An 18,796-nucleotide genomic window follows, 5' to 3' on the forward strand; every position below is an offset into this window, starting at 1 on the left:
GTCATATAAATGGACGCTATAGGAGTCATGTTTATACATTAAAAATAAGCACTAACCTCAGTTATTTATTTAAATAAAATACAATTGTTTCTACGTAACTGACCTCTTAAAAAGCCTCTCCATTTTGAAATTCACGAAGTAATAAAATGAAAGGTGATTTTCCCTCTTTTTTCTTTTTTTCTTCTAGTACAAGTGAGGGGAAGAGAAGGATAATATTATACACTGCTGCACCTAACTAAAACTATTTTTTTAATGAATATGGTATTTCTTCTAGTAAACTTTAGAGCAACGAAAACAGCAAATATTACAACCTTGGATTTACAACAATATTACACAAACAAATTATATGACAAGATTATTATTATTATTATTATTTATTTTTATTTTTTTTTTTAATTTTTATGTGCTTTCCGAGCTATTGATTGCTCGTTAAAGAAATTAATTTCTTTTGTAAGACGCCATAACTGATAAAATGACAAATTACTCAGCAGTGAACAATGAACTCGAAATTCTTGATCACATCAAGTCATAAATAAGCAGGTATAGTGCTTGCGTGTAACGCATTATGTTTATAAGATGGTTTCTAAAAATAATATTACGATGTATCATATGTTGTTTTTTAGGGATATAACTATGACAGAATTTTAGTTTAGCAGTTATGTAGGAACATAACAGCACTGAATAAGTCTACAGGAAAATGATGTGCGAAAATAAAATAAATAACATCATAAGCTTTTCTTAAATGCACAGGAAGGATCTATATATTTCGCACCTTACAGTGCAAATATATAATAATAAAATATCTGTACCTTTCTCTGCTACCTGCTCATGGTTTTAACTCATTACAAACTCCGAAATATTAGTAATTGACATTAGTAATTATGGAAGTGCAAACTTATAACTAACCTCCATTTTTCTCACAACCCTCATACCACGCCCACCTCCACCATATGCTGCTTTAAATATTACTGGAAGTCCATGTTTAAGGCAAAATTCGACGGCTTCTTTTGGATCTGTTACTGGACCAGGAGTGCCAGGAACGATAGGAACTCCTAAAAATTTAATAAATATTATATTTAACAGTAATTAACATTTAACACAAGTTTCCCGAAGGAATGTTTGAAATCTGCAAGAATATTAATAAAACTTATAATCACAAATGGACATAACATTTTTTTTTTTCTTCAAAAAATCATCAATTGAATGAAAGAACCCTAAAATATTTTTTATCCTGATTACTTATATTACAAAGTATAATTCAATAACAATTATTTTATGTTCAATCTGAGTTCTGTAAGAAATCACGTTGCTCGTAGGAATACATATCTAATCAGTTTCCTCCATTGTAGAAATAATATGAATTCCTGCTGTTAAATTTCCTGGTTAAAAACGTGTGATATCCTCTCTTAAAAAGGAAATTTAATAGCAGTAATTCGAGACCAATTAACATTGTTTCTACAAAGGAGCAAACTAATCATAATAATGTAGTCCTAAAAGCAACGTACTTTCTTAAGGAACATGCACTGAGGATGACAATTTTGTCGCTGAAACGTTTGTGTTCAATTATCATATGGGTGTTTGATTGATTGATATACATTCCATTACGCAATTAAGTAATTACACCCTGTATCCTGTTGTACACCCTCAGTTATACGTCTATTTGCTTTGTAGAAGTTACCACATTGCCAATGACATTTTAATCAAATATTGTGCATAACAATCATAGAAAGGAATTCATAGAGCTTTACTTTGTTTATTGTTATAATCCTTTTTTTTTTTTTTTTTATACATAAGACATTGCTATTCTATGTATTGTCAATGTGCAGAGGATTGTTGTCAAAATACAAAGTATTATAGAAACGCGTATGTAATGAATTTCCTTAGTCAATTTTAACACATCAACAGTATGAAAATAGTTACCAAAAGTTTATTTGTTAATAATAGATACGGGTTCTCATTTATTTCATACGTAAATTTATTGCGAAGCTGACGCCTAGATTTGATTTGATTTGATTTTGAGTTTAACGTCCCGTTCAGCTGCGAGGCTATATGAGACGTAGACCTACAGCTTAACGTGGGATCCGAACCACATGAGCTCCCACCGGGTATCAAACCTGGGTCTCCCACGCCAGAAGCTGATGCCTAGAAAAAATAGGAACTTTATTGTGAAGCTAGTCTATATTTGTAATCTGCCACATGAAGATCAGATGTACTCTTTTTATGGTTTAACGAATATTAACAAAATACAAGATAAGAAGACTATGAACAGATGGTACAAAATTTAAAATAGTCATTTATATTTTTTTTATTTTCTGATTTTTAAATTATTATTATTATTTAATTTCTTCATTAATTTTATTTTTTCAATCCTTTTATCCTATATCATGCAATTTTTCTCTCCATTTATTATTCATTAGCCTTTCTCACTCCTATCAACCTAGCTTTCCCGTTAGTTTTACTAAACTACTTCTATTAAACTCCATCTACTTTTAGAGCCTGGTAACTATCTATATTTCAACATGGCGCCCACTCTGGATGCTTCTTAGTTTTCTCTTCTTATTTTATTTTTTTTCTGTCTTAATTCTTCCCCCTCCTTATTTGATTGAAACGTTTTAGTGAAAGAGCTGTAGTCTTTTTTTTTTCTTTCTTTTTTTACCATGCTCTGATTATGACCACCATTTTCTGTTAACTAATTTCATTTTACCATTTTCTGCTAAATAACTAATTTTATTATTACTGTATTATTCATTTTATAATATAATAAATCTACAGGCAAAATTTTTTCACAACAAACCAAAAGAAAAATTAGAAAACAATCCACATTAAATATGCAGCAAAATAAAAAATACAAAAAGAAAGAAAAAGAAAACACATTTTGCTACAAATAAATTCTTTTATAATTATTCCCATAAACTAGTTAATAGCAGTAATCTTCTGCCATCAAGTTCAAAGTTAAAATAAGCTAAGAGAAAAAGGAACCTTTGTGCATTTGGTCAAGGGCAGTCTAATAATCTGTAATGATGTAATGATTAAGTTTGAAGGTGCCATTTGTGGTTGGATATCTATGTTTATCCATTATTATTGCAATATCTTATTTCACAACAATTATCTGCGAAGTGTATTATCTCTACAGACAATGCCAGATTTACATGTAAATTTAACATTATAAAAGCAATATAATTTGTTTTATTATCTATACAAAGAATATAAGTATTGATTGTAACACTTTTTTCAATCTTGTATATTCATTGTGTGACTCTAATCTTATACTGCAAATTTCTTTAAGGCAATGGAAAATTTAGAACCACAATTTAATTTAAATTGCATTTTAAGATCTATCTTGCCCCAACAGTGTAGATAAGCTTTTTTACGTATATAATGATAGATATTATGTTTTATCAGCCAATGATTACAAAACACTTACACTTGTTTGGAACAGAAATAATTTCTCTATTAATATCCAAATCAAGATAAAGATGACTAAAGCTTCTATGATAATGTTTTACTTTTTATCTTTATTCGAATAGTTCCTTTCCCTTGCTGATAAATAGTTATTAAATATAATTATTCCATGTTACTGTAACGTACGTTTCATGATGAATCAAAATTAGGTTAAGAAACTGCAAAATCCAAGGTAAGCAAGGCCGCAGAAACCGTGCAATATATGACAGTCTGTACTCTTCTAAATTTTGATGAAGAATTACTGGATTATAGGATTGCATTTCATTTTCTGCACGGGTTTCTGAAAATTTTTCTTTGTATCTCTGACGATAAAATTGTTGTCATCTACTCTGAGATCGTTTGCTGTGCATTGCAAAAAGAAAATTAACGCACTATGGTATTTTATCTGGTCGATAAGAATAGTGAAAACATGGAATTGACGCCAGTAGTTTAAAGACGAAGTAGATACGTAGGCACGTAACAAACAGCAAAATTTCAAATTAAGACGTTTCATGATTATTATCAGTACTCGATTTCTAATTATCATTAATTTATTAAAATATTATTACTTGCCGGCCTTTGAGTAAGACGCCCTAGGTAACAGATCATCGTCCTGGCCTATATGAGTAACGTTCTCAAAGTAAGTCATCCATGGCTTATTAAACAACTACGAAATAGTATCCTGCCGAGAACGTATACTTACTAAGAAAGGAAATCGAAAAGGCATCTTTTACTGCGCCATTTCTGCATTGGTCTGATGTAAGTACGGAAAATCCAGGAAAATCTTGCTAGCCTAAGCTCAATAAAATTTCACACGATTATACTGTCAATTTATTCAATAAGCATCAACGTTATTTTTAACTATTACGCGCTCTCTTGAAACTTCGATCTTTTCAAATTTCCACGGAAGTAAAAGGAAATTAAAATTAATATGCTTTCAATAAAGGAAGAAAGTAGTTTAGATTGATTTAGCAAACTAATGTAATTCACTCAACGAAACAAGTATGAGGAAGTCTCATTCATGTGTCTGTAAAATCCAAAATATTCAACTAAACTATAAAAAGTAATTTAGTTAGGAGCTCTTGCTCTCAAGTCATGTGGTATTAACTGAACATTACCTGCATCTATTGCCGCTTGTCTTGCTGCTACTTTATCTCCCATCTGTTGCACTACTTTCGGAGAAGGACCAATGAAACGAATGCCTGAATCATTACAAGCCTGAGCAAAATCTGAGCGTTCTGAGAGGAAGCCATACCCTGGATGAATAGCATCTACATCATTTTCCTTAAAGATAAATAAATGAATGAAATAAACAAATACATTTCTGTTTAAAGCAAGTATATTGTGATTTTTTTCTTTAAATTTGATATTAAATATTTCTAATTTCCATACTTACTTGCTTTTACAATCTTGATTAAAATCTTTATCTTTAAAGGAATTGAGAATCGTTTAGTAAATATTACGAAATTATAACAGATTTATCTAATCTGCTAATTCTATTAAGCAATCAAATACAGAATTCTATATTATATTTTAAAATCAAAATGAATTTCTTTAATTCATTAAAGAACACAGAAGAGTAAGTTCACATTACGCCATAATTATTACAGTATAGCACTTAAAAATTCTTGATGTTAACTGTTTACACTATCTTTCTGCACAGTCGGCTCAAACAAGGCGAACTTGGAAAGCTTTCTGCCCAAGTTTACAGATAAAAAAAAGAATCCAATAAGAGAAAATTAATTACACGGAACCACTCTGGCGAGACTACCATTCGGAATTTGTCATTTTTTATTTTGTTTTAGTGTACCTATGCAACAGCGAAGTTATAAACAATGAGACCTACTAGTAAAATACGATCCAAAGCAAGCTTTTATCTGAGGTATTATATTTCTGATGGATCTGAATCTTCGTCCACGCGCACCAAAAACGAGTAATTGAGTCACAAACCTATAGGAGAATCCATTACCTTTCTGAAACTAGTACATCAAAGATGTTTTGGAGCCGACTATGCGCAGTTCGTTTCATATTTTGATTTGTATTATTTTGCGCTATATTCTTATCATTTATTGGGTGTGTGCAGTAATTTTAAAGAGTTTTCAAGATACGATATAACTAGCCCTATATCGCATCGGAGCATAATGTTACTAACTTCATGCCAAAGCATCAACACGTACCATTAGTTGTCAATATATGTTAGTTTGTGGAAGTGTAAAAGACGTTTTTCTTGTTCTTATTCTTATTATTATTCTTGAGTGCGTGCCTAAAACACAATTTGCGAGATTTGCTTTTCTGCTTCCGTTTGAAGAAAAGTGCTGTTGAAAGCCAACGAATGCTGTCGGCATCTTATGGCGATTATGCTCCATCAACTCCAACATGTACTTACATGTTTCGACATTATATACATACACATACACACAGATTATATACAGGGTGAGTCAAAATAAGTGTTACAAGCCAATATCTCGTGAACTATACATCATATATAAAAAATATTAAGAAACAATGTACAATACAAAGGGGCCTAAGAAATGAGTCAAACATTAGGTTTCCCCCGCCCCCCATATTGGGGGGAGGGGGGTGAACGTGGAATTTTTTAATGGGAACATAGGTCGAGTGATACCTCGTTCGAAAGAGCTTGAAAAATTGAACAATTTTTGTAGGAAACAATTTTTGATATGGGGCACCGTTTTCAAGATGGGCCCCAAAAATGGTCCTGTATCCGATAAAATTTCCAGTACTTATAAATCGGAAACGGCTAAGTAGAAAAACATGAAACAAAAAATGAAAAAGGTAAACGCCATAGGCAACGTGGAATGGTGTTGTCGTGGTGCCCCAGGGCCCCCTTCATGGGTCCCCGGGACCAATTTTAAAATTTCAAATCTGAATATAAGTGAACACTCAGTTTGAACACTGCACTTTCTATCTGAATGTGGAACCATTTCCGGCGGCCATTTTGAAACAAGCCTGCCCGAAATCAAAATAATTTTTTTAATAAGCTGTTTGGTTTTCCATAATCTATCAAACAAGGTATCACTCAACCTACAGGTATATTCCCATTTGAAATTTTGAAATAGGTCCCGGGGCCCCATGATTAGGGCCCTGGGAACACCACGACAACATCATTCCACTTTGCCTATGATGTTTTCGTTTTTCATTTTTTGTTTAATCGTTTACTACTCATACGTTTCCGATTTATAAGTACTGGAAGTTTTATCGGATACAGGACCAATTTTGGGGTCTATCTTGAAAACGGTGCCCCATATCAAAAATTGTTTCCCACAAAAATTGTTCAATTTTTCAAGCTCTTTCGAACGAGGTATCACTCGACCTATGTTCCCATTTAAAAATTTCACGTTCACCCCCCTCCCCCCAACATGGGGGGCGGGGGAAACCTAATGTTTGACTCATTTCTTAGGCCCCTCTGTATTGTACATTGTCTCTTAATATTTTTCTTATATAATGTATAGTTCGCGAGATATTGGCTTGTAACACTTATTTTGACTCACCCTGTATATATATATTATATTATATATACGTAACTTTGTAGTACAGAACATAAGCCAGCAGTGCTTTTACCCCATATATTAAATTCAGCAAGAAAACATCTCTATTTATTTTGTTCTGTTATTTTATCTGACACACAGTTACACAGAATCATCCACTTTCAATAGGTTTGCTGTCTTCTTTCAGATATTTATTATAAAATACAGTCTAGTGAGATCAAAACTAACTTGCTCGCCTATCTAACTTGTAAAGCTGACATCTTACAACAAAGTGCAGCAGCAATTCTTTTACAATCCTACATATTCGTTCAGAGGCAGACTGGCCTACCCGGCTAAACAGCAATCGCCAGGTGGACCAACGTTGTTGAACGGGCCAACATAATGAAGATGAAAGTGCCTATTCGTAGGAAAATTATTTTTTTGAAAATGTTACCTTAATCACTAATACTAAATGCTTTAAACATTTTTTACTGCTAGACTGCGTGAAATTTTCCCATGGATACTTTTTAAAAAAACAGAAGAAGGGGTGTTTCGATAATCGGAAATAGTATTAGTTGATCTGTTATTCCTTCTCTGTATTTTGCGCATTTTTTTTTCAATAATTTAATGATAGAACGATGTTATAACTTTCTATAATTAATACATTTATATTAATATTGAACTTGAATATTTTTCGAGTCATCGGGCAGAAACTGAATGTCTAGGAATCTCTTCTTTGTCGCGAGTTCTTCCATACTGGAATCACGGAGAAACGAATTAAATGTAGTCGTTCGGGCTACACAGTAAAGTCGTAGATCCCGTCCCGAGCAGCTAATCAGCTAGGATAGGGCCTAAATATAACTCAAGTCAAAACAACACTTATTTCTATGAAGCACATTAAATAGGCATTGACAAATGTGTACACATCGCTCTACACCCTATATCGGAACAAATGTACGGAGTGCTGAAACTGCAGCCAATACATTGCCATCTTAGTAATATTTCTGGTCTAATCTCTATTTTGTCCATTAACTTCATGAATTTACTGTAATGTTTACTTTTCTGTTTCCAATATGGTTAAAATGGACATTTAAATAAATCAATAAGCTGAAAGAAAGCTTTATCGTTATATTACTTGTTATTATCCTTAACTATTTTAAGTCTCAATAGTAAACAAATATTAGGTTATTCACATACGTTCAGGGATAAAACAAAAATATAGGTCTTAATTGGCTTTCGCGAAAACACTTTCTTGCTGTTAGTGAAACTACTACCATAAATGTTAATGGTGGGTCAAGTCTACAGCTAAGCCGGATGGGCCAAAGTTTGCCAGTTCGCCCCTGTATTCGTTGGATTTCTACTGGTGAAGGGGAAAAAAAAAAGAATGAAAACCTTTAATTTTACGTCCGATAGATATACCCTTTGGGCTAATGGAGATGGATGATCAATGAAAATTAATGATTATAAAGTAATTAGTAGAATGAGAATGTGAGAGGAAACGAGACAATCCAGAGAAAACCCACATACTCGTTTGGCTTGAAATCGAACCAGGCACTCCTAGCATGAGAAATGAGCGCTTTACCGCTGAGCCACCGTGATTTCTTCTGGTGTCTTAGTTTTCTTCCATTTTATTATTTCATTATCACTAATGTGGATTTATTATCTCCTATACTTCGAGAGATATCCGAAAGCACAAGAAATTATTAACCTAATGTTTATTTCTGAACAAAATAAGGAGATCATAATTTTACATGCATTTATTAAACTTTTGTGATTGTGAAGAGTTTGGACGAATTTTCGATGTGGATATTTTAACGAACGATCTTATCAAGGATAGTCGTTAACCTGGTTCGGCTAAGTAAGATATACAAATTTCGAGTGGAATTTCTTTGCATGTAAAAATTAGCTTCAATAATTATATACGATTATTCTCACCTTTACTATTAGAATCATAAAGTCGGTGAACGGTGTTAAAAATGGTTTATTAGTTGATATACTTTATAATATCTTTTCCTTAAAACTGTCAAGCACACAAACTTGCTGACTAGGTATCCATAAACATGTACATAGCAACAACCATCCCATAATAATATTTTACATATCTTAAAAACATTCTTCTTTTGTTAATATGAAATTAACATTCTACTAAGTATAGTGCACATGTATGAGCACTTTCTGCCCAAGGTACAGGTAATTATTACTCAATCCAAAGTATTTTGTTATATAAAATGTCGCCCGACAATTGGACTGAATATAAAAGTCATGAGTAAGCTTGGCTTTTATCTTCAAGAACCACTGGTCCGTTTACAATAGTGTTCTTACATTGCATATGTCAATCACATTTTGATCGCACCTCGTATATCTCTTCATTACATTTCACATATATATATTTTTAACAAATCTTACACTTCATCAATACTTATCTTTTATTACAATAATTATATTTATTTCATTATTATTCACTATATTATTATTATATTTTCTTATTTAAAATATCGTCGCTCATTTAATTAATCGTTGAAGGGTGCGAATTCAAAAATCGTAAGGGACAAACATGAGTTACAAATAGTCAGGGCGCATTATATAATAAATAAGTTAGATGTTTTAAAATAAACATTGGATTCCTAAGGTATCAAAACATAGAAGAATCTCATTCAAGATAGTCGTTGAATAATTAGTTTTATAGAATGGATCTTATTCTTAACATAATCTTTGACAAGTTTTCAACACAAATCAATCTAATATAAATAATCTTTGCTTTTAATCATTTATGAATCGAATTGTGATTCTTAACATTAACAAGAAAGAATAAAAATCATTTGAAAATTAGCTTTTCAGTCTACCTAAAACTCTATTTAAGCACTTCAAGTATTTATAAGAATCGTTTTCATTATTGATATTAACACATAAACTTAAAAATAAAAATCCACAAGAATCTATAACTGATATGAATTTAACCTAATTTCATTAACGGTCATCAGGTTACGTTCGTACTTGCATACAATTCTAATAAAGTACATTGTACTGCGCAATCATGATTAGGTTCTACAATATGTTGTACATGTATTTCATCGTGATTCTGATTTTGATATGAAATGCCATCTCTTGATCTCCAATTACGTCTATCCACGTAGTTCGTTGTATTCCTGTAATTTCGCTCAGTACTTCGATTGTTTTTAAATCTACTTCTGTTGGGTGATCTGACATCATGATTACCATGATTAGTTAGGTTAGGCTGATTCCCTACATAACTTTGCCTATTTTGCCCGTTTTGATTGCTAGAATATACTCGGCTTAGGTTAGGTTTCGTATTATTCCCACTTCGGATATCTAAATTCCGAACTGGTACAAAATGATCTGAATTATTCTTATTTTTACCCATTCCTGTTTGTTGATTCATGGCATGGTATTGAGTTTCATAGCATTGGACAAGCATTAATAAATGGTTGAAACTCATACACTGTGTGGAAAATAAGATCTGTTGTAACTTAAATGGAAGCAAATTTCGAATCGATGCTATTATTCTCGATTCCGATTGCAATGGATTAACGACCTTTAATTCGTTGTATGTATTTACAACAAACTCTACAACAGATTTATGCAATCGAGGATTGAAGTGTTGATTTCTAATGGTGGCATCTCTATTTGCAAGCAAAAAGTCATTTTCATAATTTGCGATTAGTGCCGCTTTGAATTCTTCATAAGTACTGATGTGATCACGTACTGCTTTAAACCATAATGAACAAGGTGGGAGTAATACATGAGGGATTAATTTCATATATTGTGATCTATCTATACACATAATATTGCACTCATCCTGGAATTTCTCTAAGAAAGAAGTAGCATTCTCGTTACACTTACCACTGAATTTACTCATAGCTCGTATTTCACTCATCTTAACACTTAATTTTACCTTCCTTTTATCATTCCGTGTACTTGTTGAGTGATAGTTCCTATCCATTACGTGATGTGTTGTTACACCATCTATGTTTCGCCCATCTGTACTCTTCGGATGTATTTCGTCCAATATAATATCCTCATCAGATCCCGGCGAAGGTGAGTTCATCACTGGTGAGTGGGGAAACTCCAAGCGATCACTACCCAAGTTATTACGGTATGTGTTGTCCTTAACCTGTAGCGTTCTGATCTCTTCCTGTATAGTAGCTAACAATTGCGTATTTACACGTATGTTGTTAGAATTGTTGATGACCTGGATCTTTTGCTGTTGAACGGAAGATTCTATCACTTCTAAATCTTTTTTTACAGCACTGATTTCTTGGTTTTGGTGATTGTGCTTCTCCTGACAATCATCGGATATTCTTTTTAACTTTTCCTCGAACTGTGAGGATATGTCATTCACCACCTGGACAATTGTCTGTCTCGTTTCATCTGACTTCTGTTCTATCCGTCTACTTAATTCTTCATATTGCTTGTTAGATTCGTCAAACTTCTGTTCCATTCGTCTACTTAATTCTTCATATTGCTTGTTAGATTCATCAGACTTCTGTTCTATGGTCTGCTTTATCTCGGTAGACATCTGAATCAATTGTCGCTGTAAAGCTAACAAGATTCGGTCTTCCGATGTCAATCCTGGTGTTACACTAGTTTCACCGTTGTCACTATTATTTGATTCATGCTCCGTTGTTTCGTTGACCATTTTTCTTACAATTATTTTACCACTTCTCAATACGGTCAAATTTGTATTCATTAACTAAAAAAGTAAATTCACTCCTACTATGCTTCGGGATGAGAATTTACAGTATATCCCGGGTGAGGTAAACCAAAATTTTTAACATTCGACTTATCACTGGATAGTCGTTAACCTGGTTCGGCTAAGTAAGATATACAAATTTCGAGTGGAATTTCTTTGCATGTAAAAATTAGCTTCAATAATTATATACGATTATTCTCACCTTTACTATTAGAATCATAAAGTCGGTGAACGGTGTTAAAAATGGTTTATTAGTTGATATACTTTATAATATCTTTTCCTTAAAACTGTCAAGCACACAAACTTGCTGACTAGGTATCCATAAACATGTACATAGCAACAACCATCCCATAATAATATTTTACATATCTTAAAAACATTCTTCTTTTGTTAATATGAAATTAACATTCTACTAAGTATAGTGCACATGTATGAGCACTTTCTGCCCAAGGTACAGGTAATTATTACTCAATCCAAAGTATTTTGTTATAATATATGAATTTATTAGAAAACGCTCAGACATATTCTTCTATATTTGCGCTTGGCGACACAAAGTTCGAAAATAGTAACCAACGAGCATAAGCAATTCTTCTAGTGAACACTTTAGTTCCTACACCTAATCTATATAAGGCAAATGCAGCTATCATACTGAGTTTCACAAGAACTACCGATAATATTACCGCTTGGATAGGTGACGGTTGACCAAATATCATCGTCTCGAGAGTTATGCACATCAAAGTTAAACACCTACATTTCCGGTCGAGAGCTGTATTGTAAGCTATAGCCTACGACTTCATTATTCTTCTATAAACGTGCGCCAGGGCTAACAACTTAGAACAGACATATTTAGGCGTGAAACATAGTACATGTTTGACCAAAACTCTTATTTCATACTCGGACAACAATACTGCATACATGATTTCAGTAAAAATACTGTCTTTAAGTAAGTTTGCACATGTTATGATCATACCTTACCTTCGCAACTCGAATAATTTCAGGAATGTTGAGATATGCTTGAACTGGAGGTAATCCTTTGCCTATCAAATACGATTCATCAGCCTTTTGCCTATGCATGTGCATTTTATCTTGCTCCGAGTATACCGCTACAGACCTTATTCCAAGTTCTGTACATGCTCTGAATACACGTATTGCTATTTCTCCTGTTAAACAAGCAGAAAAAGTCACTGTTAATAATCAAGAAATTAAACTAAAAAAGAATATAATATGTTAATAGATACTAACTTGAGAGTACACATACAACACCAAAAACATTAGTTACCACCATCATCAACTATACAATAAATTAAATGTATGTTGTAAATGAAAGCATAGAATTTTAACCATACAAGAAAGTATAACAGATTAACTTTATCAATGACCCATTCGACATAAATGGGTTTGTTATCAAAATATCTTCCACATTTTTAAGAAATGCCTACAAATTAATTATGACTTTACATTTTTATGAGATATGCAGAAAATTAATGTAATAAAACTGCACAGCCCGCCTGGAGGATTATCCACAACATATATATTCATTTTCATTCATTCAAAACAACGACAACGTTTAGGAGGTGATTCCTGACATCAAGGTAAGACAAAAAGTATAGACCAACCTGGGTGCACAAATGCTCAATTTCGGAGTTATACGCTGTTGAAAATATGAACTTTAAAGGTCCAAGCTCCAAAATTATGGAACCTACTAGTCGGGTACTATCCAAACTAGATTTCCCCTAGGAACTAATATATGCTCTATCCAAAAATATATATCTGAGAATCCTACGGTACTCACACATAGTTTTGGAGCTATGGACCTTAAAATTTCATTTTCACATGTTTTCGGCAGTCTATAACTCAGAAAGGAAGCATTTGTGCACCCAAGTTGGTCTATAGTTTTTGTCTTATCTTGGTGTCTGGAATCACCTCCCAAACACGTCGTATATATATATATATATATATATTAGGGATGGCCAAAAATTTTCGGATCCGGATATCCCGGATCCAGTGAGATCCGGATCCGGACCTAGATCCGGATCTCGGATCCGGATCCGAAATTCGGATCTCGGATCTGGGTCCGGATCTCGGATCTGGATCCGAAACTCGGATCTCAGATCTGGGTCCGGATCTCGGATCTGGATCCGAAATTCGGATCTCGGATCTCGGATCTGGATCCGAAATTCGAATCTCAGATCTTGATTCGTATCCAAACCTGCATCTGAAATTGTGATGATAAAATTGAATATCTAAAATTCGTCAAAACTTTTTTCAGATTCACTAATATAGTAGATTGCTGTGCTTTTAAATGTTTCCATAATTGCCTTCTTCCCATTTCAGAGTATACTGAATTTTCTGAAAACTGATCTAAATGGTAACAAATTCTTTTGTTTAGCTCCTCTTCGAAACTTAATGTTAACTTCACATTGAAAATATTTATTTTATTCTTAGAAAATAAACTTTCTTATTTTCTCATATACAAATGAAATATCTTTTAGATAGACCCTTCTAATCGCAGAAATACTGGACAAAACAAACTCTTTATTAATAGTTTCTGACTTACTCGAGTCCAACCATCAACAAATGTAACAATGAATATCTTTCACTTCGAAGGTACAGCAAAAAAATATAGACTGGTTGGCGTGGAACAACAGTAGATTTGTAAACATACACACGAGAATTTCAGAAGAACGATATGGTTGTGTAGTATTATTAGTATTAATAAAAGTGTTCGTTGTATGACTTTATTACCTAACTTATGGCTTGCCCTTCTGAGGTCAGGAGTTTGTTGAAGGAGTAAATATAAAAGAGATTTCTGTTATTTTTTCTTCACCCTCCAGGTTTCTTTAATCATACATTGCAGGACGTAACCAAAACATATCCATGCATCGTATCATTGAAGCGTTTTGTGTTTTGTATATTAAAGTGTTCAAAAATATTTAACATATTCGCATTTCTTCATGTGATCTCAGGTTTAATTCTCGGTGGAACATATATGAGAAAATTGAAAGCTGAAACAATATGAAAATAGTATTTAAAAGTCAGGAAATTGATATTAAAACTTTAGCTATCTATTGGGACTGTAAGGCTGTATTTAAATTAACGTTTCGTGAAGATATATTACGTCGGAAAAGGAATGGAAGGAAGGTCTCCAGAGCCTTAGATCAAGGTACTAACCTAGCATTTGCCCAGTATAACTGAGGAACAACCCTGCAAAATTCTCAGTCAGGATGGCTGGTCTCCGAATTCGAACCCGGTATTATCCAATTGCGAAGCAAGAATCCTAACAAGTAGCCTGAGCTCGCTCCGTATTATTATTATTATTATTATTATTATTATTATTATTTAATTAACGTGATGTTCTAAAATTAGTGCAAATTAAACCCCACTTTCTTTATTGCTGATGTTATAGTTAATAAGCCTACATGAGACATCAGTCCCTCATCAAGAAAGAATACTAGAACTGGGATTCAGGAAACGGGGGTGAAGAGATTAATGAGGATGAGGAAACAATGTACGATGCAAAAGCTGATAAATTATGACTTCATCACAGATATATTCACTTACGTCAATTAATATTTCTCTGATACAGGGCACTCTTACTTTCTATACTGGCAGGAAAATGGCCCGCTCTTGTAAACGAACACACTAAGCATGTGCATATAGGCGCAATGTCCGTGCAAAAGAAACATAGGTAAAACCAGAAAAAAAATAGGGAAAGCAAGGGGAAAGTGATAAAACGCCATTCAACTTAAAAAAAAAAAAAAAGCTAAAAATAACTAAACTTAGAGCTACGAAAGACGCGAGGCAAATTTTATCGAAAAGATTGTTTTTCCTTGTGATTAGTTGTGCTAACTATGAACATGAATTAAAAGGAAAACAAGTAGCTAGCTCTGAATTTCGCAAACTGGTTGAAAAGGAAATATTGGATAAAATTTAATAATAAAGAAGGCATTTATGATAATTAAAACAAACTAAATTCTTGGCACGACAGTCCTTTGGTTCCTACCAGCGGACTTACGTTCAAAGTGGGAATGTGTAGTCAACGCATCGACACCCAAAGTCCCTAATGCCGGCTTTCTAGACTGGAGTCCGCTACCTCTTACTTAAGATAACTCCCCAATTGTCCTCACGATGCTGGGTCAACATCGAAATTGTTGAGTGCCTCTCCGAAAATTGAACCCATGACCACGGGCACCGAAGGCACGCGCTAACCACTGTTTTTTATATATAAAAAGGTAACAGCTTTTTATCAGATTATTTAACCTGTTAAACGCTTTGCACGGATTACACTGTAACCATTACGACACCACACAGACATAGAAGTAAACGAGGACAGTTAAAAACACCTATGCCCGAAGTGGGATTTGAATTCAAGACATTCACAGTAAACGATCCACAGCCTAATGCCGCAGACCACTCGACATGGCTGTCGGGTTTTATCGGCTAATCTGTGGTACATTTAAAGTAACTGATTATTTTAAAAGTTGCTTCTAAACACTGACAATCTAAGTCTTATGTATCAAATATTTCCTGCGATAATACCATACACTCTCATACTTCTATAGACGAAAAGCCATAGTTACCCACATTATCTAATACAGAAATAAGTTCTGATTCTCTAGTAGCTGCTGATGGTGATAGTCAAGGTTCACCGAAGCATGATCCCAAACCCAAACTGAGATATTGATGTCACTGGAACGCCTGAAAAGTCATTGTGGGTAAGTGAATTGCTCACTTGTCAGGATGAAGGGCGATGGGGATGTGAAATGCGGGGCTGTCAGAGGTACTACTATGATAATTGGATTTATAATATTCTATGTTTCCGTAAACCCTCTTCAAGAAGATAACTGTTAATCTTAGCTTTGAAAATGTTACATAAAGAGTTTTATTGCTATCATTAGGTTGCATATAAATCTCTTTATTCCGGAATTATCGGATTTACTTTAACGTTTAACTTTCACATTTTTTCTGATTTACGAATATTTAAATCACGATTATCCCCTTAAGGTCAATTAGTGATATTTTAACTCATTTCGAACCAACTATATATATAGTTAGTCTTGTTAAATGGGAATAATTGAGACCAGAAGCAGTCTACAGGCTAAGTTCAAATGAATCTTGGCCGACCTCCTGATAAACCACGTCTTTCAGCAAGGTGGATTGCGGCAATCCGATACCCACATGAGGAAATCTTCCGGTTCAAGTGAAAGCTTCCATAAGAATCAGCACCCTAATCAGTGGAATGTGTCTTGCTAATTTTTCCCCAATGTGAAAGTACCTAATTTATTGTTAAAATGAAAAGGCCTTTATTTCGAACAAGTCGCCATTAGAGTTTTCATATTTGAACACAACACTCATGAAAAGTCATGTTAAAGCGCGACTTACACATGAAAAAAAAATATTTATCTGTTTTTAGTTTCTCGTGTTCCCCAAACTACATGCGGAATTAGTGCATGTGCCTTCCGCTCGCATTACCTGGGTACAAACAGCTACGATCTTGGTACTAGCATATGTTTCGGTTTCCAGATCTTAAATATTTATATTTCAGCCTGATTCTATGTCTGAATCCAAAATTTCAAATCTAGATAAGGGGCACCAAAATTCATAGTTTATTCTCGGTGCTCATATTGTGATTTACTAAATAATTATTAAATCTAATTGTAAAATATGCATTTGATATTTTGAGCAGACTGAGCAAGATAAATATACGTAAAAACTAGTCAATACTTGTCTTAACTGTTTATATTTTCTTAACTGTCAATGAAATAGGTGTATTGAGGAATTTTAAATATTGGAGTTTTGTACTCCGGTTTCAAATATATATATATATATATATATATATATATATATATATATATATATATATATATATATATGAATGTATTTCATCTCGGTCCTGCAACCGAGTGGACCTAGATTCCACATTCGAACTCTCATCCGGATCATTTTTTTTTTTTTAAAGTAAGCCAAGCATTTGATCTTTAGAGTAGAATGAAGGAAACAAATAGACTTGCCAATATTCGTCTTAATTTTCTATTCTCTTCTTCACTGTGAGGACTTCATTAAATTACTTTCGGCGAATTTTAGATATTCAAGTTTATCATAATTTGGGTGAGATGTGGGTTTGGATAAGAACCAAAATCTGAGATCCGAATTTCGAACCCAGATCCGAGATCCGAATCCAGATTCGAGATTCGAGATCCGGATCCAGATCCGAGATTCGAGATCCGGATCCAGATCCGAGATCCGGACCCAGATCCGAGATCCGGACCCAGATCCGAAATCCGAGATCCGGATCCAGATCCGAGATCCGGATCCAGATCTGAAATCCGGATCCAAAGGATCCGGACCCAATCAGATCCGGATCTTCGGATCCGGCCATCCCTAATATATATATATATATATATATATATATATATATATATGTCGTAAATTTCAGTGACGAATAACAATCTCATAGAGTACCTTAAAAATAAACTTATTCTTTGAAGTTTTCGATATTTTTGCCGGAAGAAGAAGGTACCGGCATAATTAATAAATACTCTTAAGCCATAAACAAACAATCACGCATGTATGAGTGCGATTGATTGTTAATACTTAACGCTTGTAACTGACATTTTGTATGTTTGTATTATATAGTTACCTAACCAGTTACTTATTATTCCAAATGTTACGTAACATTTTGGAGCATCTGAGTCCAAGACAAGCACAAGACAATGTATATGCTCCATGCTACACTGATGGTTTTGTACTTAAAACCTCTTTTTTTTTTCCTGGATAATTTCCAAGAGGAAATATAACATACTGTTCGCAATTTGGACTTGGTCCATACGACGATGAAAACTTACATTAAAAGGAAAATAAATTGAATATAATGTTCAAACATGTCGTATAAAAGCATATTGAGGATGCATATTGTAATGAAAATGGAAAAATTTTCTGTGATAACAATACTGAATCTTATACACCGTATTTCAGCTGTAATAGTAGTTGACCTTGTTCATGAATAAAAAGTAGAAACTAAGATTGAACATGAAGTAAGAAAGGTATCATACACAATTTTTAAAAAATACACCAACTATGCTGTACAATCCGTAGCAAACTGTGCAGAAGTTGTCAGTATAGTTGAGCGTTGAATTTTTAGTTGTCATAACGGATTATG

At 33.5% G+C, this 18,796-nt stretch overlaps 1 protein-coding gene across 4 annotated transcripts in view; it reads right to left on the minus strand.

The window, feature by feature from the left end:
* PCB (Pyruvate carboxylase) overlaps positions 1–18,796 on the minus strand; it is a 175,683-nt gene that overhangs the window by 46,018 nt on the left and 110,869 nt on the right. For all 4 annotated transcript variants that reach the window (XM_081771970.1, XM_081771972.1, XM_081771973.1 and 1 more), the window contains exons 3-5: positions 12,613–12,797; positions 4,560–4,725; positions 907–1,052 (exon numbers count right to left, since the gene is read on the minus strand). In XM_081771970.1, coding sequence (XP_081628096.1) covers positions 907–1,052; positions 4,560–4,725; positions 12,613–12,797 — 497 coding nt within the window. The remainder of the gene's footprint in view (positions 1–906; positions 1,053–4,559; positions 4,726–12,612; positions 12,798–18,796) is intronic.

The sequence above is a fragment of the Thermobia domestica genome, chromosome 9 (assembly GCF_964235325.1).
Source record: "Thermobia domestica chromosome 9, izTheDome1.hap1.1, whole genome shotgun sequence".
NCBI lineage: Eukaryota > Metazoa > Arthropoda > Insecta > Zygentoma > Lepismatidae > Thermobia > Thermobia domestica.